The sequence below is a fragment of the Netta rufina genome, assembly GCF_964035555.1.
Source record: "Netta rufina genome assembly, chromosome: Z".
Taxonomy (NCBI): Eukaryota; Metazoa; Chordata; class Aves; order Anseriformes; family Anatidae; genus Netta; species Netta rufina.
In genome coordinates, this window is record NC_140126.1 from 36,880,111 (window position 1) to 36,905,785 (window position 25,675).

A 25,675-nucleotide genomic window follows, 5' to 3' on the forward strand; every position below is an offset into this window, starting at 1 on the left:
TGTTGTCTGTGCTTAACGTAGCCGTCCAGCAGGCCAAATGTGCTGCAGCTCTGCAGAGCAGCAGATGCTTGAGAAAGTCTGCAAGGAGACAGTGAACGTCTGCTTGTGTCGCAGTACAGGCAGCCGGGCACAGTGGGGCCAGTGGTCCTGTGTGGAATCTTTTCCCCTGTGATTTTCACAACTGCTCTCCTGAATCCCTATAAACTTTTGGGTTTCTAAAAACAAACAAAAACCCTGTGTGGAAGGGGGCTTCTCAGTTTTGCTATGTGCTGTGTTTCTTTTTTCCTCTCTGTTTAAAAAAAAATAATAATATTAATCTGCCACCAGCTAGTATTATTCAGTGTCTTCTCGTTTTGTATTGAAAAAGTGTGTTGTTTTCCCCCGTGTACTTCCTCAAGGACAGTTGAGGCATTCTGAAGTGTTGTCAAATCTGCTGACATCTGTGCAGATGGGTCCTGGTTTACATAGTCGTGTCTCAGTTGCAAGTTCATATGGGTCTAATAAGCTTTCCCCTCTTCCTTTGTCTGTTTGTTGTATGCTGGGGCCAGGATCCCCTTTCTTTACTTCAGGTGCAGGTCTGATGTTTGTGTTGGAATGAAATGAAGCATGAGAAACAATGTTGGTTAAGCACTGGAAATGAAAGGCTAGTATGTTATGTATCACCTGAAGTCAGGGGGTTGATAAGGGACTGTCACTTTCTGAAGCATTGGATTATAACTACTCATTTTAGTTTCTGTGACCACAATGTGCTTACATAATGCTAATTAATCAGATAGCTAAAATAAACTAGCAGGCCACAAATAGCTCTGCTTGGAATGTAGTCTTTCATATCTTTATTTTTGGGTTGGGGTTTCCAAGCCTTTCAGGAATCTGCAGACCTTTACACTACAAAACTGTTAAAAGGAAAATGAGAACTTTACAGCAGTTAGTAATTGAACCTTTTATGTTTTGCAGGTAAGCATTTATATGGAAAAGTAAAACATAGGTTTTTTTCTTGCTGTATTCAGCAGTGTTTACACAGGTAGTTAGCATTGTAAGACATCACTGTTTCAGCTGCCACAGTGAAGACATGTAGATGTAGTGTGAGTGAATGTACTCCTGTTTTGGGCATGCGTGTTGAATTGAGATTGTGTTGCTAAATCAATTTTACATTGGAAAAAAATGAAATTTTTTTTTTCTTCTTTTACAGAAAAGCTTATCAGATAGAAAAAATGATTGACTCAGTGAAAATAAGAAGACAATGCATGCTGGATTTCTACTCGCATTATGAACATCTTTGTGCTCTTCAAAGCTCCGTGCCTCTGAAAGCTGTGAAAACTAACCTGACTGAGGGTACTCTTGATCTAATTGCAGATCGCATCAAAGCTGCAGACTGGGCACCACTTCTGAATGCTATTAGGCATGATAGGACTCTGACTTCTATTGGAATAAGAAGTTTTCATCAACAAGGTCTTGGAGAATCAGGTTTGTACTGATGGCTGTTGATGATAAATACGTTGATGTATATTTGTTAGAATACATTGCACATTTTTTTTGTGATTGAATGCATGGGCTAAGACTTGTACTCTCTGAGGAATTATTTCTTTTTAAGAACAGCAGCAAGAAAGTGTAATGTGATTATGATTCCTTCTAAGTCTATAGGAACTGGATGCTCCTGCTGTGTAATTTTTGTTTACTAGGTGGTGAAAGACATAAAACTTACTTCAGAAGGAGAATTCCAGCAATTCGATCTAAAGACTTGACTGGCCAACTATGCAAAGCTGTTAAAGGCTGTCTCGGTATCTCTGATGTACTCAAAAATCTGGAACTGCACGGTTTGCTCCTGAGGGAGAGAGATCTAACACTTCTAACAAAGGTAAGAATATGTTAGTATACGCATAAATATATGCTTAGAACCTAGAGAAGTAGCTACTACTTTTATACATCGCTGTCACACACAAGAATGTGCTTTAACACGTGTTTTAACACATCTTTGTGTTATCCACAGTATGAGACAATTACTATAACCTAATCTTGCTGAGCCTTTCAAAACTTGCATGACTTTCCTCTGCCCTGATTTATCAAGGCTTACGAAGTTTCTTAACATCACTGCAGTGTATGTGGGGGCATATAACTTACGTATATGACTCAAACTGCAGTGAATGTTCATGACATAAGAGAATTGGAACACCAAGAAGATAAAAGCAGGTCTCTAAGGTGTGTTATTAGAATACTTCCTCTAGTTTGCTTGTGAGTGGCTTCTAGGAAAGGAGGTGCTGCCTGTTGCCAGTAGGCAACTGTGTTTTTTATATATAAAAAAGAAAAAAAAGGCGTAAAGTGAGCTTTGACCTTCCTCACAGCTTCCGAAAGTTTCTTGTAGGGAACACAATGTGTTCTGAGCAAGTCTGACTTGGACTTTTCTCTTTTCGTAATTTTGCATCTGAGCCAGCTAAAAAAATTGCTTTTATTCTGAAGGGCTTGGCTGCTTCATCATCTCTGGAGAGCATTTCTTTAGCCCACTGTCCAATTGGAGATGGAGGATTAGAAAGTAAGTTCAGAATCAAAAACGTTTCAATATCTCTCTCTTGTAGTGCTTTAAATAGGTAATTTTTTTTCACTATTTCCATTCCTGTTTTAAATCTGTTTTTAGTTACAAAAATAATATTTTCTTTATTTTACATGATTTAACATTATTTAGACTTGAATTTGTTTACTTGATTCTAGTAAATAAATATGCTACTTAATAGTGATGCGTATAGTTTTATTTAAAACAGTCACAATATTTAAGTTGGAGGCTAACTTTCTTGATTTTTTTCATGTCTATACAAGTAAACTGAAATAAAATGCTCTGGCTTGTTCAAAGAATCTTTTCTAAACACTTGCACTAAACTGTATAATTTTACAACAGATTAAATGCATTTAAAATCTCCTTTACTTCAAGACCAGTGTTTTGTCGTGGTGTTTGCCATGCTATTGATTCAGCTTCTTAATATGGTAGTGAACAAATATATGTGTTTTGATAACTTAGTTGTGGTATGTGTAGATAACATGCATGCTATTGTGTTCTTCAGCAATCTGTCAGAGTGTGAAGAATTCAGCTACTATCAGATATGTAAACTTCACAGGATGTAGCCTCACCTGGCGAGGAGCGGAGCATATGGCAAATGTATTAAAGGTAATTTCATCATCTTTCTTGAACTAAATGTTCACAATAACTTTAACTAAGAATAATAACTATGTTCAGCTAGTAACAAATCTAACAGTATCTAATTTTTTCCCAAGCTCAAAGAACTGTTTGTGACTTCAAATCTCTGCAGAAGGATAATCTCTGGCATAGCTACTGTAACACATTAAAAAGACGGAAGTCCTGAAAATTGTATTTCATTGTGGGAAAGCTGTTGTCACATGAATGTTTAATGCTAAGTCAGTTTTATTGTAATCAGTTTCATAAGCCCTGAAGTGAACATCTGTTAAGACCAAATTATTTGATACTGAGTAGACATAAATATATCGTAGTACACTTGCATATACAACAATAAAGGAAAACATTCTGATCACCAGTGAGAAAAATACAGGCTATTCTGTGTAACCCGTGTTGCGCAGCTCAAAGTGAGCAGTATTTATACTCTGGAAATAAGTTACATTGTATCCTTTTTCAATTGTTTCCCCATAAATTAAAATGTAATGGGATTGGATAATGAATAACTGAGTTGTAATTTAAATAGCAGTGAATGTTCAGATCTGCTTTTGGTTGTTATTATGTTGTTTCCCAACTCAGTGAACAGAAAATTAATTAACATGTGTTATCGAACATTTAATTTTTTTCTTTAACTTTCAAGCGCTAACACATCAAAGCACTTTGTGAGCAGCATATGTGAAGTTAAGTATGTGAACAGTCTTTCCAAAGTTTCTGAAATTATATGCAAAAAACAGTTTACAGTATGAGATAAAAATGTGTTTTTTCTTAATAAGTGTCATTTAAAGAAAGTTCAGGATATCTTCAAATGAATATTAGGGCTGTAATTGACATCTGTTTTAAGGATTGTTTCTTTAATCATTTTCACAAATGTTTCAGAATGTCTATAAAATATTCTTAAGCACTGGGTAGAAATAATGAAATGAAGTTTACAGTTTAGAAGTTTCTAATTAACTGATCAGTAAGCTTGTAAGTAGTAACATATTCTAATTAATGTTAACATTAGTTTGCATGAAAGCATGCAATTTCCTACTGCGTGTATCTTGTTCAAGGTGCATTTTAAGTGGTATAAAAAAGGTGTTAAGATGTTTAGAGTTCTTTAACCATATTTTGTAATATGCATTGAAAACTAGATCATGAGAGCAAACATGACTTAACTGTAATGTTTAAGAATGACTTGTATTTCTTGAACTGAGAACCAGTATAAATGTGTTTTTCGCATTAGTACACAAGCCATTAAACATCAGTTTTATGATCTTACCATTGATTGTGGCTTTGTCTTTGCACTTGGTAACACTACCTTGTTTTGCAAAGCACCAGGCAATGAAAAGACATGGCGAAGCTTGGGCTGAAAGCCTCCGTTATAGGAGACCTGACTTCGACTATATGACAGGGTTGAGGCGAATTACTTTGAACTGCAACATGCTTGTTGGAGATAGAGGAGCAAGTGCCTTTGCAGACTGTCTAGGAGAGGACCTGTGGCTAAAAGGTATTGTGAAATACTGACTCTTTGGATAGAGGCAGACAGAATACTGAAAGCTGACAGATAATAACAAATGTAGCCAGTAGTGTAATTTCCTATTTACCTAGGAAATAATTCCTTTTGAAAGAGATTCTTTCTTTCCCTCTTTTTGGATAGTTAATGCCCAAACACTTCTGGGTCATCTGGAAGTGTCTTCTAGCATATCAGAGAAGTAATTTGTTCTACAGCACATATGTATGAAATTACTAATAATGATCACAGAATCATTAGGATTGAAAAAGACCTTCAAGATCACCTGGTCTAACCATCCCGTTACTACCAATGTCACTCATTAAAGCATGTCCCTAAGTGCCACGTCCAACCTTTCCTTAAATACCCCCAGGGACGGTGACTCTACCACCTCCCTGGGCATCCCATTCCAGTGCCTAACCACCCTGTCTGAGAAGAAATGTCTCCTAATTTTCAACCTGAACCACCCCTCGTTCAACTTAAGGTCATTCCCTCTAGTGCTATCACTAGTTACCTTTGAGAAGAGGCGGACACCCAGCTCCCCACAGCTTCCTTTCAGGTAGTTGTGGAGAGCAATGAGGTCTCCCCTGAGCCTCTTCTTCTCCAGACTAAACAACCACAGTTCTCTCAGCTGCTCCTCACAGGACTTGTGCATCAGGCCCTTCACTAGCTTTGTAGCCCTTTTCTTAGATATACTTAAGCATGGGAACAGTGTTATACCATGAGCTAGGTGTACAAATAACATTCATGTGGGTCTAAGAGGATTGGGTTAACCAAACTGAACATACAGAATTCTGTTGGCCGTCATGGGATGCACCCACAAGTGCTGAGTGAGATGTCTGATACCCGTGTGAGTCCACTTCCAATATTTGACTAATCATGGTGACTGGAAAAGGTGCCTAAAGACTGAAAGAAAGCAAATGTCACTCAGATCTTCAGGAAGGGCAGGAGGAAGGACCTAAGGAGGTACACTTCAGTGAGACTTGCTTTGATCCCTGAGAAGGCAAGGAAGTGTTGTCATCCAGAGGGACCTCAGCGGACTAGAGAAATGCAGTTCAGTAAAGAGAAGTTCTTTTACCTGGGAATTAATAATCATATGCACCAGTACATGCTGGGGTCTGACTTGTTGGAAGGCAGCTTGGCAGAAAACAGCCCAGGGGTCCTTTGTAAACAAAGTTGTCTGTGAGCCAGGTCTGTGCCTTGGTGGCCAAGGCTATCTATCCTGTATCAGAAGTGTTGCCAGCAGTTTGAGGAAAGTGATGCATCCCTGCTTCTCAGCACTGCTGAGGCAGCCTGTTCTAGGCTTTCCTGTATGGGAGAGAGATGAAGCTACTGGAGGGGTGGAGTCCCACAAAGGGCCACTAAGATGGTGAAGGGACAAGAATAAGGAAAGGCTGAGAGAGCTGAGACTGTTCAGCTTGGAGACTAAGGGCAGGTCTCATCAAGGTGTATGGGTATCAGAGTGGGGGCAGTGAAGGAGACAGAGACAGGTTCCTTTTAATAGTGTCCAGTGACAGGACAGGAGGCAATAGACACAACCTGAAACACAGGAGATGCCATCACAAACATCAGGAGAAACATTTTACTGTGAGGGTGGCAGAAAACTGGTACAAGTTACCCAGAAAGGTTGTGGAGTCTTCCTTTATGGAGATCTTCAAAAACCATCTGGATGAATGCAGTGGTCCTAGACAGCCTGCTCAAGGTGGTCCTGATTGAGCAGGAGGGTTGGGCAAGGTAACCTCCAGACATCTGTCCAATCTCAACTGTTCTGTTATGTTCTGTATGCATAACAGGAAATAAATTGCAAAGCTTTGATAGTACTATTTCATAGTGACCGAATAACTTTCTGATCTTGCAGAAGCTGTGATCTGACTCAGACTAGACTGAAGTTGATTGCTTTTACATATTATGGTACCTTGAATTAATCAGTATGTAGATGTATTACCTCTTCTCAGAATTCTCAATCACAGTGACTTAACTGTCATTTTGTATTCCTTCCTTTGCAATTGTTTAGCAGTTATGTGTTAATGTTAATGTGTTTTACTGACTTAATTTCAGAGTTGAAAACTAGAAGTTTAATAATTCTTGTTTGAACATTTGGCTATTAGAGTAACATTCTTTATTCATATTCTATGAAATGGAGGTTCTCATCAGGTGTGGATTAAATTGTATTAGATATTTCTACAAGTTATGCCATTTAATAATTTGTTTTACTTCTCCAAATATTTTAGCACTTGATTTGCAGCAATGTGGAATATCCAATGAAGGAGCAAGGTCATTACTAGATGCTCTTCAAACTAATACAACATTAGTGGTACTTGACATAAGAAAAAATCCATTAATTGGTATGTATCTGTATGTGCCTTTGTCCTTTTTTTTTGTTTGTTTTTTTCTATTTGAGTAGTTCTGGTGGGGTAAAGTACACTGCTTTCAAGGAACAAGCCTGCAACAGTATTTTGCTAAGCATTTAACACTGCTTATTCAATGATCTGTTTGCATAAATACTGGTCTCATCTGGGAAATTCTTAACAAGACATCTTAATTCATTCTAGATCACATTCTGATGAAAAAGATTATTGAAAGAGTTCTTATGAATGGAAATAACGCTAATACAGAGGTATGTGCTAGGCATTCTGGAGTGACTTGTGCTTTGTTTTTTGTATCTGTCATTGCATTTATTTTTACAAAGATAACTTAGTTCAGAATAAATCTAATGCAGCTATTCAAATTATAAACAGAAAGGTGACTATTTAAAAAATAAACAAAAAATAGGAAAAGAAAAGCTTAAAACACTAGTAGCAACATTAGCTATATTATATTGGACTTCTTATGATTTCCTTAATGTAATTTAAGATATAATAAAAACAGGATATCCATTTTATTGGAAGGATAATGGCAATTTTTGTATACTTAAGCATTACTATAGAACAAGTAAGAATTCTGAACTAAGTTTTGCAGAATGTTTTCTTAACACATGAAAATTGCTTTTTTAAATTGTGAGTTCCTTTATTTAATTAAATTTAAAACTTTATTTTGAAACTCTTAAAAATAATTTACGTAGTCAATTTTTAAACTACTCAAGACTATATTTTTTAATATTAATCATTTAAGAAACTATAGTTTACAGTCTCATTTGCCATCTTTAATAACTGTACAGTGTTTACTGTAACTTACATAAAATATCTGCACCGTTTATGATTAGATATACTGTTTAAATACTGAGTCTTTTATTTATAAGACGGAAATCTGATTCAGTTCCCAAAAGAGCTATCAAGCAAATGAGTGTACACTTATTCTTGTTTTCCCAGTTCTTGTTCTGGAATTTATTGCTCTTTTGGCTTTGAAAATACTTGGAAGTCAGAGCTATGGTTTTGCAGGGAGAATCTAATAAATTGAGAAGTCTGTGTCACATTTCTTGGATTAATACAGTTCTCCATTTCAATATCTTAAAGAATCTTTTGGAGAAACCAAGGTTAGCTGTGAAAAAGTACTCTTTATCATTGGCTGGTGCAATCAACACTTGCAAGATGTTGCAGGTATTACATGAAAATAGCATTTGCCTGTACAGAATATAGCTCGAGATAAATAGAAAACTGAACTGTGGAAAGAAGCAACTCTATGGGGAATCTCCCATATACCATGAGACCACTCAACTCAAGACATTTGTTCTATATTTACCAAGGTAGTGCAGTATCTTAATTCTTACTGGCGAAGCTAACAGTCTTGTATACCAGATTAATAATGTAAATGAAAAATGACCGATCAACTGATCACCAGCTTGCTAAATAACAGTCTCTTCCATAAATAAGAACACAACTGCCTAGATCTGTTATTTCATAAACTGTGTGGGTAATCTGTTGTAAACAGCATTTGCTGTATATATCATGTGAACAGGACAGGCACTCAAAGTGGGATAGTCCACCTGTTTAGCCAAATGCAAACATTTGATGTTAAGGTTAATAATCTTTTGAAACTGAAACATTTACTACCCTAACCTCAGGATTTACAGTTGATTTTAAGCTCAGTTACATAAGCCTGAGTATTATGAGCAGAAAAACAGTTGAGTTTCTTGACAGCAGTGTCTTGATGCGCTCTATATTGAAAGTCAGCAGTGTGTGGGTGCTTTGTTATGTTTTGCGTAGGTTTTGGTGGTGGTGTGTTTTTTTAGGGATCAAAACAAGTAAATTTATAAATTGTCAGGAGTATCAAAGATGACAAACAGTTGGTCATAAAGCTGTGCTGCTGAAAACTACAAGGACTCATTTTCAAGTAAAAATGATCTATGGGTGTATTTGTTTGAGTCCTAGTGACCTCTTCTAAATTCTGGATGTAATTAATACTCCAGTTCGTTCTATTTTTAACAAGTTTTAGCATAACTCAAACTTCAGTTCCTTTTCTGCTTTTTTCTCCTGTATTTTTATGAAGGATCCATCACAGATTATGTTTACAGATTTAAAGAAGCAATGTTTATTTTGTTGTTTCTTATAGCTTAAGCTTGGCAAGCAAAACTGTCAGTGTCTACATTGCTTCCTTTTGCTAATTGTGTACTACCTCCGACTTGGGAGGTTTTAAAAGGATACGCTAGTCCTTTTTCTGTAGTAGGGAAAACATGCATATCCGTCTTCGAAATATTTAATCTGGTGGGGTTCTTTTTCTTTATTTTTATCCATGATAGTTGCTAAAGATCTGGATTTCATATTGATAGGAAATAAAGACTCAGTTGTACTAAGTTTAGCATCTGGGTAGGGACTTCTGAGACAAGGTGTAAGATACAATATTCTGTCTGAAACTAATCCATTGCTTATTCTTGCAGCAAGTTACCTAATTCATACTGTATCTCTTCCACAGAGCCAGTTAAAAACTTGGATGGATGACCATCCCTAGTACTTCTTCCAGTTTCATCTACCTCTAGTTTCAGCTTTTTAACCTGCCAGAGGCTAACTGTGACAAGTCTCATGACTAAAACACAGTAAAATGTGGAATTTGTATATATTGGAGAAGTGGCATTCTCCACCATCTTATCGTGGCACCTACTGTGTGAACTCTGCCTGAACTGCTTGTTGAGTCAGGAGAAAAAAAAAAAAATAGTGCGTTGCTTCATAAAGAGGAGTTAGGTGGGCTTTTGATTAACATATAGCAGTAAGGTCTAATAACAAAAGATCATGTTTCAGCTGCCACTAATAGCCTCTAATGTACTGTTACACCTGCTTACTGGATACCAGTCTCAGCAGCCCTTACATCTTGTTCTGCTTAAGAAGTCATTTTTCTGTCTTTAAATAGCACTTATGTGCTTGTCCTTTTGATCGGGTTTTCAGGTTTGCAGGAAGGATTGCTCACTGCTAACTGCTGCCTCTAAACATAAGAAATTTTCCAGTAAGTTTAATGGACACTTAAAATGGAAGAAGGTTGTATTATCTTAGCAGCACTGTGTAACTCTTGGATGGTGGATTGCAATCCCAGATATCATTGGGTATGATAGGTGGTGAAAGTTTGTGTAGTTTCTAGGCAAGACTGAGTAATTTAGAAGAAAAATCCACTGGAGATTTCTACAAGACAAGTTGCTTTCAGAGTCCCAGCTTAATAGTCATTTTTCAACTGTCTTAGTACCTTTGCTGTCTTCATACTTATTGTACAACAGCAGCAGATAGCATGCTCTTGAGTAGGTGAACTTCACGTTTGACTTAGTAATAGCTAGTTTATGTGTAGTAAAACAAAGCTAAGCTATTCTTGCTGTTTCAAGAATAGTTTCAGTCTATTTTGTAGTAGCAAATGTGCAGTTCACTCTGCTAGGATTTGTTAGCTGCAGCACGGTAATTGCAGATTAATCTTCCCTGAGCATTAGGTGGGAATAATTTTGGTTTCATGTTCCTAGTACTATGATGGTGGGGCTTAGGGCTGTCTGAAATAAGCATTAACATTAACTGCATTTCCTTTGATGGCTGCTTCAGCAGTGTGCATCAAGTTATAGTTAGTACAAAGTCCAGTGAAAATTATGTGACCGTGTAACTTGGGAATAATAATAAGACATTAACTGGCAGAAGTAGAACCTTTTATGAGTAGAGCTGTTGCTGTAAAGAAGTCTGAATTATAGCAATTGCCTTTGATTATAAGCATCTTAATTTTAGTTGGGATGCTCTTACTTTGTATGGAAGTCTTTTCGTTAGAGGCAGTGAAAATTGAACTTAATTTTTAAAAAAATACTGACTCTATTGGTAATATAAAAGCATGTTAGTTAAGCTTTTATTACTCTGGAGAAGTTTGGCTGGAACCAGTCATTCCTAGCAAGCCAACTTTCTGTAGAGAATGAAAGCAAGAGCCAAAGTTTCCTTTTTATAGGGTTGATGCCATTTTTTTACTATAAAAGGAGAAGTGTTTTGTGCAGGAGAAAAGAAAATATTGGATGGGATATTAACAGTGGTATTCTGGGAACACTCACTGATAATGCAGCATTCAGACTTGCATTGAATCTGTGTTTAAGTTGGGGGCTTGTGGGATTTTCATTTTTCTCTAGTTTTGCAGTTCACTATTAAGTTGTAACTGGCAGTGGCAGTCTTGTATCTGACAAAATAATAAAAATAAATTTGATCTTAAATAAGCACCTCTTAAAATATTAGCTACTAAACTAACTCTTCTTTCTTTATATTCAAAAATAAATCCAGTATAAATGGCTGACTTCACCATCTTCCAAGGATGCTTTGAAAGCTAGACCAAAGAAAAGAACTATTGTCCTAGGAAGTGGTCGAAAAGGAAAAGCTACTATTCGTATTGGTAATACTGTATTTTTTTCCTGCTATAGTGAATTTTGTTTACAAAATGGCATGTTAATGTTTAAGAATGCTAATTATGAAATGTTTAGTGTGTTTAAATGTCAGTGTTTTGCAGAATACCTTTCTTCAAAGAAAATTTAATAATGTCTTCCATCAGTGGTTTCTATAGTGAACCTTCTGTTGCTTTTAGGGCTGCTGTGTATGTGGTTGGGAAAAGTGTTGGATATACTAAGTTAACTGTTCTGAAGCATTGCATGTATTCTGAGTGCATCCTCTCCACAATTGTTCACTTCTAGGGCACTTGCTGGTAGGGAGTTGCCTAGTTTTTCTGATGCTGTAGCCTTTCTGTAGCAGACAGTGCCAAAACAAACAATTATTTTTTATCTGATGTACAAAATGTTCTTTTTAAAAACTTTATGCAAACCTATTATAAATAATATGCTTAAAATAACATAGGTATTTTGAATATTTTAGTACTGATAGCTGCATGTTGTGGTTTAACCTGGCAGGCAGCTGAACACCACACAACCATTCACTCACTACCCCTCACAGCAGGATGAGGGAGAGAATCTGAAAAAACTTGTGGGTAGGGATGAAGACAATTTAATAGGATAAAAAAGGAAGGGAAAATAATCATGATAGTGATTAAAAAAAAACAAGTGATGCACAACAAAGTTTTTTTTGCCATCTACTGACTAATGCCTAGCCAGACCTCAGGTAGCACCCCTTCCTGCCTCCCAGCCAACTCCCTCCAGTGTTACTGTTCAGCACGACACCGTATTACGGCATGGGATATCCTTCTGGCTGGTCTGGATCAGCTTTGCTGTCTGTGTGCTGTCACAGCTTCTTATTCACCCCCAGCCTCCTTGCTGGCAGGGCAGCACGAGGAACTGAAAAGTCCTTAACTTAGTGTAAGCACTGCTCAGCAACACCTAAAACATCAGTGTGTTATCAGCATTATTTTCACCTAAATCCAAAATACAGCACCATACCAGGCACTACGAAGAAAATTAACTCAATCCCAGTTGAAACCAGGACACTGCAATACACTATTTTTCAACAAAATTACTGAAAATTTCACCGTAATACATTTGGCTTGTCTTTCATATTTGCTATTGTTATCTGGAGGCATAGTGGTAAGCATAAATCAAATTAAAATCTGTTTGTTTATATAAATTGTGATGCTCAGGGTGACGGAAGAAAATGCCTTACTTAAATACAGTTTAAAAATATCTATCCCATTTACTTTTTGACAATAAAGTGACATTTGGAATTCTGTTACCCCAGTTTTACATTTCGGTGCCCTTACAAAATCAGTTGTTCTATTGATTGTACTCAAGAAGTAACTTGAGTTCCCTCTTGTTTAACTATATAAAATATGTGATGGACAGTTTTCTGGGTCTTAATTCTGTTGATACATAACCTGATGTAGAATATAGACATTTATTCTGAATGTACTTTGAGTTATATTATGATTTAAACAAACAAAAGGCTGAATTAGTGAATATGACTTGGTTAATTATTCCTCTTAAGCAACGATGCTGGTGGTCTGTGGAAGTGATCAGTAGGAATACCAGCTTTAAATGCAAGCATCTTGCAAAATACAAAAACAATGCTTTTCACACTAAAACCACTAGAGGGCAATTTGAAGTGCATATGAAGCCTTCATTGTTTAATGAACTGTCTTAAGTTCCCGCTTCCAACAACTGAATCAGATATCTGAAATTACCAGTATTAATAAATTTTAGCTATGAAACTTTGCTTCCATTTCTTAATAACCGTGTGCATTACTTTGGCCAACCTGACGTAACTGTTAAACATGCCAGCAGATTAGCTTGCCACCCTTCTTTTTGAGAAGCAAAACAGAAATTAATTTTTGAAAAGATCATCAAAATAAGATTGAAATGTAGATTTCTTGCAGTCCTTTTATTACGTTGGAAATTTCACTTATACATACAGTTGCAGTTGACTGTTTATAAATATCTAGTTGCAATGAATTCTTTCCTCCTATTCTTGCTGTTCAATGCAGGATTAACATCTAAAAAGTCTGTAAGTCCTGGGAAAAAGACTACATCTGTGAAAGATAGTTATTCACCAAAACCACTACCACCAGGCACAAAAGGCTTCCTCCCTTGGCGTACTGCAGAACGTGCAAAGAGATGCAGGTAAGGTTTTCACAGTAAAAGGGAAAAATATTAAAGCATAAAAACTGCATAATAAAGGAAGGAGAGAGCAGTGTTAGCTTTTCTAAATACATGTTTGAAGTTGGACTTCATATTATATCCATACTTTTCCTCCTTACATAATTCTTGAAGGGTGTTACAAATTCTATTCCACTAAGTTTTTAAAATAGACACAAAGACATAATTTGATGGCCATAGGAATATCCAGGTGTACCAAAACAAATCTTGTTCGTTTACTTTGTTAATGATGATTTATCATACTTCATAGCAGAAGATGTAATTTAGTTTTCCAAGCTTCTAGCTTGAAAAAGGCAGTTGATCTGCCTTCCAACTCAAGATGTGTAGGAACTCTCCCTATCGTTTCTTTCTGTTTTGTCTCCTCTAATTCTGACGTAATTGTTGTCACCTTAGCTATATGAAGTTTAAAAAGAATTTTGTAACACTTGGAAGTTGTAATATTGTTATAATGCTTCCTTTCCAACACCTTGAAGAAATTAAAAAAAAAAAAAAAAAAAAAAAAGATACAAAGACAACTAAAAACTTATATATTCTATAATCTCCAGTTTGAGCAGCTAAGGTCTATTTAAACAAACAGATTTCTTAATGTACTATAACTAATTATATGACACTTGTTTCTTTAGAAATGCTGAACACCAATTTATCTTGCTGACTTCAGGTCATAATGAACTAAACAAGATATCTATGGAAGACATTGTTAGCATCCAGTAACGCTGCCCTAAGTCATAATTACATAGGAGTACTAGTAGAACAAAATGAGAATGTAGTGAGTGTTAAAAGGGGTACAGCAAAGTGTCTGCTTTTTTAACTTAACTGCTTTACCTGTCTTAAAGCTGATGTTTAGAAATTGAAGTATCAATGATGACTTCACAAGCTTAATTTCCTCAAAAATGTTTTTCTCTCCCTTTTTAGGGGAGAGGCAGTGGATGGTAATGAAGAGTTACCAGTGAAGATTCAGGTACTTCCTTGCTCGTGTGAAGGTTTATTTAGTATATGAGTGCTTAAAAAAAGATGGGTGCTCAACAGAATCTTACTGTCTAAAAGTTGAGACTGGGACATCATAACTTAAACTTTCTTTGTCACATAGAAATGCAAAGTAATAGTTTACTAAAGCATTTGGTTGAATCTTTGATGCTCAGTTTATTCCCATTTCTGTATCACTATTCTTGGTTTATTAACCCTGTGAGCAGGCTGGGGTTGAGTGTGGACACAATCTACCCTGAGGCAATAAGTAGAATTAACATTTTTCTCTGAGGTTCTGCTCTCCCACTTCCTCTCTCTTTTCTGCTTTAGGACTATGTTCTTGTGTTAGAACCATCTGTATTTGTAGGGGGAACCTTTTTCCTCCTTCACCTTCCCATTTCCATCATGTCCCCACTCTCAGAGAAAAGCTGGAGATTAGCATATACTAAACTTTAATTTGGGCACAGACAGGTCAGATGGTTGCTGCAGCCAGCACATTTATCCCCTACTTTGACATGGGCTTCCCCCAAGTTGCAGTCCATCGGGAACACCTGCTGTGGTATGGACTCTCCTATAGGTTTGTACCGTGTCTCGCTGGGATGGAGTTCACTGTCAGGAAAGGAGAAGAAGGGGGAAAATGGGGGTCTCGTTATGAAAACATACTGTTCTCCCAAACAACCATTTTGTGTATTAAGCTTCCCAGGTTGTGTTTGAATATTGCTCATTGATGGGAAGTTGATACTTTTTTTTTCTCTTTCCATGCTCCTGCACAGCATTTGCTTGTCTTTTTTCTCTTCCTTTTAATTAAATTATCCTTACTTCAACCTGTGAGACTTTTTTTTCTTTCCGGAATACTTTTCCCCGTCTTCTCAAGAGGTGGGGGCGGTGAGTGGTTGTGGTGGAGTTAAGTCACCCAGCAGGGTAAAACCGCACCACAGGGCTGCAGTTCTTTTTTGCCCGTCTGTCTGCTTTGGCAGGGGGTCCTCCACAGGCTGCTCTGTCATGGACAACTACTTCCTTCTCCTCTGACCTTAGTGTGCCCTCTGTTTCTGACTGTTTTCTCCTAATCGCTGCCTGTGGTGTTTAAGCCCTTTAATAAGCAAGGTTTCACAGAAGTACTGCACATGTGGATTGCCTGTGTCCTGCAGTGGGGGCCACTGGAGCTGGCTGGAATTGGCCACATGTGGCACAGAGCAGCACCAAGCCTTCTCCACAGAAGCTATCCCCATAGGCCCCTAGTGCTAAAACCTTGACACATATGCCCAACATATGTGTCAATATTGACACACAGATCTTCTTTTTATAAAGTATTATGCAAATTTATCACAGAATTGCATAACTGGGTGTGCTGCGTATTCATTTTAATGGACTTTGGGAAAAGATTGCATTTAAATAAGGCTTTTGATAGCATTTAATCTTTCTTTTTTGTTACACAGTTTAATACTGTGGGTGGGTGTGTTTTTCTTTTCTGATGCAATTAGACAGGTATTCCTGTGAAAGTGACAGTAGAAAGTGCTTCAACATCTGAAACTGAAGAGACAGAAGATCTAGAAGATGTTATCCATAATCCAGATTTGACAAAATCACTAGATAAGATTAATGTAACAAAGCATCAACAATTCCAGGTAAGAAGCATGTTCTGTGCCTTAAATTTCATGAAGATAAATGATACCAAATAAACTGTTTTATTCAGGAAATTATGATTAAGCTAATAACCAGTCACAGAGTGCTTTCTGAATAGATTTTAATTGTCTCACAGGCTTCTATTTCAAAAGATGTGGGTTGATTGTGCACTGAATTTCCAACTTCTGAATAGTGCAAATGAACATGTGTATGCTGTACTTATCTTGCCAAATCAGGGTCACAATAAGGAAGAATTACACTTAATGCACAAAACTGTAGTATGCATAATTCCTCTTTTCTGGACTTGAATCATGGTTCCCAAATCTTTTGATGAGTGTTATTGCTTTAGTAATTTCCTTACAAGTACTTTCTTTAAAAATGTATTTTAATGTTATTTTGAAGAGCTAAAATACTGTAATGGTTGTTGCATGAAACTAATTAAAAATTGAAAGTGTGTAAAAGCTCCATTTTATAATTCAGCTCAGTAACTATTTTTTTTAATTTGTTCTTTATTATTCCATCTATTACTTCGGTAGTTCTAAAAAAAAAAAAAAAATGAAGTAGCTGCAAATGTCTTCACAGAGAGTGTTATAAAAAAAAGGAAGGGAAAACAAAGGTATTTCAGTGGCCCAGTAACACTGCTGTGGCAATCTAGCACTACTATAAAATACGTTCTCAGTCCGAGTAACAGGACTGTATCTCACCTGTTAGGATTTGGGTTTTGAATGGAGAAGCTGTATTGCCTCCATGTAAGTATTGCATAAAATAAGACTCACAGTCAGTCTTTCCATGGTGTTTGTCGTAAAGGACCATGCTGTGTGAACAAACAGTTCGTTTGGGACCACAGAACTGTTTTTATATAAGCCAAAATGAAGTTAAAACTTGATATCGTTGCATATCTATATGTAATGGCAAAGTTGGGGTAGCTTAGAGTTGATATGGAAGGCAAAATGACACCACAAATACATGGTAAATAGATCGCTGTTTTTTCAGCTGATGTATACTTACCCTTTTTCTCTAGAAACTTTTTAGGAACTTTTTTAAGGTATTCCCATTGGCCTGGGACTTAGTTGTGTAGGTGGTTTCATATTACTGTGCACGTGCATTTTGTTGATACTGTACCTGTGCAGTGTCTTCAACGCTCATCTAGAGCATTGTGTCTGGAATCATGGAAATCCATGTGCCAAAAGCTTCTGTGCAGCAGGGACAGGAGTGTTTTCAGGAAATACTTGATGTTTGTGTTCTTGTTTGGAGAGAACAGAATATTATTTCTGGGACTTGAGAATGCAACCAAGTTGAATAAGAAGAGTAAAATTCTGCATCTGGGGAGGAACAGCTTCAGGCCCCAATACATGCTGGGGTCCTCCTAGCTGGAAAGCTGCTCTGCAGAAGAGGTTCTGGGAGTCCTGGCAGACAAAAAGTTGAACATACTCTAACAACATACTCTTGCTACAAAGAAGGCCAACAGTATCCTGGGCTGCACAAGGAAGAGTGTTGCCAGCAGGTTAAGGGAGGCAATCCTTCCCCTCTAGTCCACACTGGTGAGGCTACACTGGGAGTAGGGTGTCCAGTTCTGTGCTGCCCAGGTCACACTGTGGAGCAGTCCAAGGAAGGGCCATGAGAGTGATGAAGGGACAGGAGCATCTGTCCTATGAGGAAAGGTTGTTCATGGGACTGTTCAGCAGGGTGAAGAGCAGGCTCAGGGGGATCTTACCAATGTGTATAAATTTGTGAAGGGAGGGTGTGAAGAGAACAGAGCCAGGGTTGTTTTCAGCGGTGCGGGGTGTCAGGACAAGAGGCAGTGGGCACAAACTGGAACACAGAAGGTTTCATCAGAAACATAAGGAGAAACTTTTTACCGTGCGGGTGACTAAGCAGTGGCATAAGTTGCCCAAAGTGGTTGTGGAGTCTCCTGCCTTGGGGATGTTCAAAAGTGTGGTTTTCAAAAACATAGTACTGGACAGCTGACTCAAGATGTCTCTGCTGAGCAGGGAGGTTGGATGAGGTGACCTCCAGAGATATGTTTACTTCAGCCATTCTGTCATTTTGTGATGCGCTGCAGACAGAAAGAAGGTGCGTTTTTTGCTTTGGGGAAGGTTGTCATATTGACCTTTGTTAGCATAAAAATCCTTTTTTCCAATTTAGTGAAATAAATCTGATACTTCCAGTATATTTTTGGATTACATATAGTGCATCTGCAAGGAAGGGGTAATTTGTGATTAATTTGTGCTTACAAAGAGAAATAATAAACTCTAGGAATGTACTCCAAACCTCCCATCTTTATATTGGCCCAGATTTTACTGATTTTAATTACAGTAAGGTAATCCACTGTAGTGTCACTTTCTAAATTTGGTATCAGAATACTTTTCTAGGCCATAGTGGCTTATCTGATAGCAGTATTAAAGCAGTATTGAACAGCTCCTGTTGGTTACCCATTCCTTTTGTTATACTGATGCAAAACAAGAATTTTGCATTGTGACAGAACCACGCTAACCACTTGTCACAATTTAATTGTGAGGTCTACTTCCTCGCCATCCTTCAGTACTTTTCTGTTTCTTAATTAAAGTCTTTTCCCATCTTGTGTCTTTGCTTATCTGATCATAAGGCAAGTTAATTCAACTTGCTGTTGTGGTAAAAAGTGAGATTTTTCCACGTTAGTTCTCAGCCATCCTAATAATTCACACTGGCTGATGTGATTTGGGTGAGTTCCAGAACTGGAGCAAAGTAAATAGCAGAAGTCTGTGGCTAGTAATGTGAAAGGACGTGGGGGGCCCTTCTTAGCTGTGTTAATTTTTCCTGAGGTACTGTTGTTAAACAGCACTTACTGCACAGCTGCTTGGGTGGAGACCTGTCATGAGGATCGATCAGCTGAACACCTTGGTTACTGTTCAGCTGGTAGCAGGTGTTAGCAGAACCTTTCAAAGAGGGACAATCAGCTGTGGAAAAACAATGATGGAATTGCAGAGTGGGAATAAACAGTAAGAGGTGGAAGCTCCTCAAACTGCCAGTGTGCAAAAAGAAAAGATCTCTCCAAACATACCTTGATGTGACTGAATGAGGAGAATTTGACTTTAGTATTCAAGTTTTTGGGAACTTCAAATCCTCCTGCTCAAGGAAGGGATTTAAGCATACTACTCTGAGACACTAATAGTTGCTTTAACTTAAACAAATTCCTTTTGATAAAAATGTAATTTCTGCTTAAATGAAAAATAAAAACTCAAATATTTTTTCCTCCCACTAGAGGGAGTCTCAACTGTCAGTTTCCTCTCATTAAGAATGTAGTTGAGGAAATTCCCAGAAATTAAATTTGTCACTTGTACATGTTGAATTTGTGTGTAATATTGCATACTGATCTGACATTTGGAATTAAATTTTCTGTCTTATGATAGTTGGAGCTGGAAGAATGCATAGAAAAATTAAAGGAAGAACGAAGAGCCAGAGTAAAGGCTGAAGAACGGATAACAGAGGTAATGTTCCTTAACTGATAATCATCTTTACTTTACAGGAGGCGCCAATCAAACTATCCACTTGCTTAATTGGAGTAATTATCAGTAACCTCTAACCTGGTAGCTTCCAGAATTTCAGTTCAAAGTCACATGGATCATTTACTAGCCTACGGACAGTGATGAAATCTACATTTAGTAATGTGTGTTTGTTCTCCTGATCCTATTCCAGAGCCTTGAACTCCTGGTCAAGCTACCCTTTCAATGTGCTTTATTCATTTCATGTTTTAGATATGAAGTAGAGCATTTTGATGTTTGTTTTCATTGAGAAAGTAGTTAATACTGCTTGCAATTTGTAGCAGATGGATAGTTTTTACTGACTTCTCCCACCTTCTCTATAATGACTTGCACTGAGAAGCTGTTTGTTGCAAATGTTAAAAATCAAAGGGACAGCATAAGCCAAATATAATTTTTGTTCTTGTGGGCATTAAAAATGTTGGATGGGTTTACTGGTAGCATGTTGGCCAGTTATGAGTTGGTGTTGCTGACCTAGAAAGATCCTTTTGAATTGAGTGTAATCAAAAAGGAGAATTTCTTGCAATAGAGTTGAGTGTAAGATATGTAATTTAATGGTTTTAGTGTTTATATATGATCTACAGTGGGATGATGTTTATGGTAGGTACTATTTTGAAATTGAACAACAAGTGGTGCCCAGTACAGGAAGCAGGTTTACAGAAGAGACTCTAAACTCCGCAAAGTTCGTTGTTGTCCTCTGTTGTGGACATCTCCATCCTCATGTAATGTAAAGTGCACCAGTAGTCTGTGTTGGTTTATACTTAAATATTTTCAGACTAAATACCTACTGCGGGATGTCTTATTCCTCATGCCAGGCTATTTGAACATAATACTTTTCCTGAGTGGAAGGGATAAGCTAACAAGCAATAACCTCTAAAATCAAGCATTTTGCTGGTTAAGCATCTAGAGTTCATTAGGCAGATGTGTAATTTTTCTGGCCTTCTGTTGTAAAATACAAAAGAAAGTAAGCCTGTGGCAGCAAAGATTGCATGTCTGTGAACTCAAATAAGTGACTTAATGCTTCACCCAAACACAAAACCCTGTGTATTCTACAGTTGTCATTCAGCTTTCAGACTGTCATTGATTTAATGTTCAGTGGGAAGGAAAAATGGGATTATCTTAAACTTTGAATTTTGAGATGCACAGAGCAGAGGAGAGATAGTGGTATGCATTCCCTTTGATAGAGAGGGGTGAAGAGTTGGCCTTCATTACGGTCTTTTTTTACTAGTAAAAATAAAATATTTGGTGCTAATGTGTCATACATGCAAAGTATCATTAGCGCTAATGTGTTGTATTATATATGCAAAGTAACATGATTTAGAATCTAATGTCTTTGTTTGCACTTGCTCTGCACTATTCTGTACATACTAAAGACAGTGCTGAATCACCAGTTTTAAGTGCTTTCATCAAGTTCACTTATGGTAGCTTAGAATTAAAGCTGTGGATAAACAAGCCTGCATGGAGCTCCATGTAACAGCGCCCTGAATGTTTCTGGTACATGAAGCTCTATATCACTGATTTTCGGTGTTTCTCTTTGTGATATCGTTCTATAGACTTGCAGAGGTGATATTTGTTTGAACTGAGAATGATAGAAATTTATTTACTTTTTTCTGCCTTTCTTTTATAGCTGGAAATTGAAAATGCAAGACTTAGGAATCTAAATATCTCCCTGTCTGAGGTTCTTCATGCGCAGTCAGTAGCCAACATGATATTGGAAGATGAAGGTGTTCTTGGCAGCATTGAGAACTCTTTTCAAAAGTTTCATGCTTTTTTAGACCTCCTTAAAGATGCTGGGTAGGTTGTTGCTTTACTTCAGTCTTACTCTTTCTGCTGAGACTTTCTCCAAAATTATCCTCTCAGTTAATTATGCTACCTTTTCCCCTCAGATCTCTAGGAGTGTACTGGCAAATAGCAAAGGAACAACAACAACAAAAAAAAAGCTATGTCCTTGCTGTTCAGTCTTTTGTCAGTGTAAAAAAACATCCAAACACTGTCCCCGCTGAATTCAAGTATCTGTCCTTTCAAAAAGCCCTTTCCAAAAGAGAAGAAAGCTTCTATTGAATTGTTTGCTAAATGTTCAGTGGATCATCTGTGGTTCTTAGGGTTCCTGTAGTTCAAAAGGCTGAAAATGCAGTTGAACTGGCTTCAGAACGTGTTCTGTTGTCTTGGGGCCCCTTTTTACTGATGGAAATACAGAAGGCAACTAGATGAACGAAACTGTCCTCTGTACTTAAATTTTGGATTGCTCTTTATGACTTGAAATATTCTAGAGAACACTGATTAAAGTTTGCATTAAGACTCTGCCAAAGGAAAGGTGTTCTCTTGCTACATAAAAATAACTTTTTTCAAATGGGTCTTATATCTGGTCATGACAAGTTCTGGAGCTGCTCTGAAGCTTACAAAATCCCAGTCACAAAGACTGGTTTTCTCAATAAACTTCTGTAAAGAGCCATGCTATCAAGTGATGGCTGCAACTCCTGACTTCTTATTGTGGCTTAAGTTAAAAGATAAACTAAAAATGGCAGGTTTGGCTGACTTCTAAACTAGCAGGTGAAACAACATGACTATTCCTGAGGCATGTAATTGGATTTGGCTGTTAGAGGTGATACTAGTTTGGGAAATGTGCACCAAACTTGTGCCTGAATGATAAAGTTTTCATCTTTCATCTGCGTGACACGGAGTCTGTTTGCTGGCATCCTGCTCTGAGATCAGTGCTAACTGGAAGATGACTCACGCTGGTAACACTGAGTAAAAAGACTGGTGATTTTGTACCTGCAGGCTAATTAGTGCAAAGATAGGAAAATAGCTGTCACCACTCGTTTTGATCTTTGATAGCTGTTTTGGGCCTCTTAAAAATGGAAAAACAATCTTCAGATATTGAGATGGATTGTTTCTTCTGGTTTTGAGCATTTAGATCTTTCACATGAATGAGTTTTATTTGTGTTTTTTTGTTTGTTTTTTTTTTTGACGCATCATTTTCTACTGAGCTTTGTTTTACAGACTTGGACAACTTGCTGTATTAGCTGGGATAGATCAGTCAGATTTTGGTCTTTTGGGGCATCCACAAATGAATTCTACTCTCAGTAAGCCTGCTAATGTGCTAAAGGAGAAGTCTTTTGAAGAAGAAAGACAAGAACATACGCAAAATAGCAGAGTAAGTCAATAGAGGAAATGGTAGTGGCGGTGTACTTGGCAATACCTAATGTACTTTTCAGCAGTTCTCCTACTCTGACTGAAAGTAATGATAACCAAGTGATCCGTGAAACTATTATTACAGTCTCTTGCTGTAGCTGTATTTATACAGATGATAGTGATTAATGTCAACTTTCTAAGTGATAAGCGTTAGGAACAGAAACTATACTGTCTTGTAATGTACTAAAGAAAATGTTGGTGGTAATTTCCATGTGTCTTTTTCTGAAATACGAAGTTACCATACTGATACATTAAAATCAGAAAATATCATGAGTAGTTTTTTAAAGACACTTAAAAATGATATATAGCGCTTTTTAATACCGTAGAATTTGATAACAGAGGATAGTACAGTACGCCCACTGGAAAGCAGGAATTTTCTTTTAAGTAATGGTAGTATATGTTTCCAGTTCTCTTACATTCCTAGGTGAGCAATGCTATGAATTTCAGGCTAGTATATACCTTAGCCACATAAAGTTTTAGTTTCAGCTCCAAAGACAATGAATGGAAAACTTTCAGGATTTTTCAAGCAAGGTACCAAAGTTCACTTCAAAAAAAAAAAAAAAAAAGAAAGAAAGATCAAAGTTAAGATGTTGGCAGCCTGCAATCTTGTCCAAGGTCCAAGTTGGATAAAACTTTCATACTAGGTATTATTCTGCATTCCAGTATGTTTACTATACCTAATGTCTTCCCCATTAAGTGTTCCAAATGATTAAGTGTTCAAAATTCTTCAAGAATACCATGAGCTTCTAAAACACAATTATTTTTTTTCATGCTGTTGAATGCAATTTCCAGTTTTTCAGAGTCTGTTAAAATTACTAGGAGTAATTGAGTTAATTCTCGTCACAGGTTCTTTCACATTGCTGTAGTTCAGCTTGCAGCTTGCAACTATGTTTTCAGCTGATGGCATTCTTCTGAACTTGTCCATGCAGCTCTTCTAAGTCATGTTTTTTTTTATTCTGCTCATTAGAAGCTTGAATTTGAGGTGTTCTTTAAGTATACGTGAAAAAAGGTTCAACTAACGTTAGTACTATTTCATACTTAAATCCTAGTATCTCCTAGTATTTCATAGTTTAGATTCTTTTTGCAGCTAGGTATTGTGGGATAAACTACTGGGATCAAACTGCTATGAACTCGGAGCAAACATACTGAATTCTATTTCAGAATGATGGAAGTGATTGTGCTTTGGCTGCATTATGACTGACTCATTTCTGTAGCATAAAGTTCAAGCTAGATGTGAAAGAGTAAATATGCCTACTCTGTCATTTTCACCCTAGCTATCTTCTGAAACTTGGTTGCTGTGTAGGGCAATAGAGGTTGTGATTGCTATTATCTTTAAATCTTTTGTATATTTTGTAAAGACTTTATTTTGCTATGCAGACTCAAGTACATGACAGTTGCAGTGTTGGATTTTTTTTCTCTGGTTTCATCAGTATCTTAACTGGAATCTCTTTATTTCAGAGCGGAGGTGGGAACATCCAGCTTTCTCCTGGCACATTTCAGTCCCAGCTGGTGGTGAATAATACCTTCTCTTCTCTTAAAGAAACACAGGAACTTCCAACTGCTGTGCAACAGCAGCAGCCAGTCTTACGGAAAGAAAATGGAAGTCAAGCAATTAACCAAAACAAAGAGGATAAACCTCAAAACAGCATTCCAACATTCTCTGAGAAAAGAGTCAAACAAAATGAACAAGCAAAAGGACATTATTTAGCAAGGCAATTGGTCACCAGTCTGCATTCATTTACTGACTCGAGTATGAATATTAAAAGTAATGGTAGCAGAATATCCAGCAGTGCTTCTGGTGAAAAAAATAAAAATTTTTCCTCGAAGAAATACATTCCTAGAGTGACTGAAACTGCAATTCCAAATGATGGAACAAGAACAGATCAAAGTAGACTGCAGATGGTAGACTGCTCTGGAACTGATACCATAGGATCTGTCTCTGAAATACAAGAAAGTATCCACAGTGTTACCAGCACTTGAAATGTTTGGACTTTTCTTTACACATACAAGGTTAAAAATAAAATTTGGATGCCTCAGTACAGGTTGTGAGATTTTTTTGTAAAATAGTGTAGACTTTTAAAACTTACAAAACATTCCATGCTGTTAGTATTCCTGTTTCCTGTTTGCATCACTTGTCACTAGATTTTTATTCCTGGAAACAAATGTTGTACTGGTACCTCGCAGGTTTTACTACACACAAAGGTTCCTGGAATATGGTTTTTATTGTATATCACAGATCTTGTTACAGAGTGTAAACAGTTCCAAGCTAATAAAATTTAGTAAAAATTTTGTTTTTAAATTTATTTCCACCATATTGCATTGGAAGTGGAAAGAGTGTTTTTTAAGGCAAACATCAGTTGATGCCTGTCTACAAAAGTACAAAAGTAGTTGGAAGCTTCAAGTATGAAAATGAGTACAGAACCATTTCTAAAATAATTGAATACAGATGTTCTTTATTGGTGCGGATTGAAGAATAATACATCTGTGAAGGGACTTTTGGAGGATGTCTACTCCATCTGAATTAGGTTACTCTCACAAATAACTTACAGAAATGTGAGAACAGAGATGAAAAAATACTGTTTTGAGACTTCTCAGGTCTGCCCCCCCAGCTACTACTTCCCATCTTTCTGCACAGGCAGCTGCCTTGGCAGCTTCTGAACTATGGCACAGAGTAACGTAGGTCTTGGTTTGCCTAATGCAGTACAGAAGGCGCTGTTTAACACTGGAGAAGGTTCACTTCAGTA

General features: G+C 37.1%; 1 protein-coding gene across 1 annotated transcript; it reads left to right on the top strand.

The window, feature by feature from the left end:
* Window positions 1–1,211: 1,211 nt before the first annotated feature.
* On the top strand, window positions 1,212–24,911 carry CEP78 (centrosomal protein 78; the record flags this gene model as incomplete). The annotated part of the gene is made up of 15 exons (XM_084305568.1): window positions 1,212–1,464; window positions 1,680–1,855; window positions 2,455–2,527; window positions 3,051–3,154; window positions 4,490–4,664; window positions 6,899–7,012; window positions 7,220–7,284; window positions 11,327–11,435; window positions 13,464–13,599; window positions 14,548–14,593; window positions 16,080–16,223; window positions 19,611–19,688; window positions 21,367–21,533; window positions 22,740–22,893; window positions 24,390–24,911. The coding sequence occupies 15 exons, from the start codon at window positions 1,212–1,214 to the stop codon at window positions 24,909–24,911; spliced, it is 2,316 nt and encodes a 771-aa protein (XP_084161694.1).
* Between the last annotated feature and the right edge of the window lie 764 nt (window positions 24,912–25,675).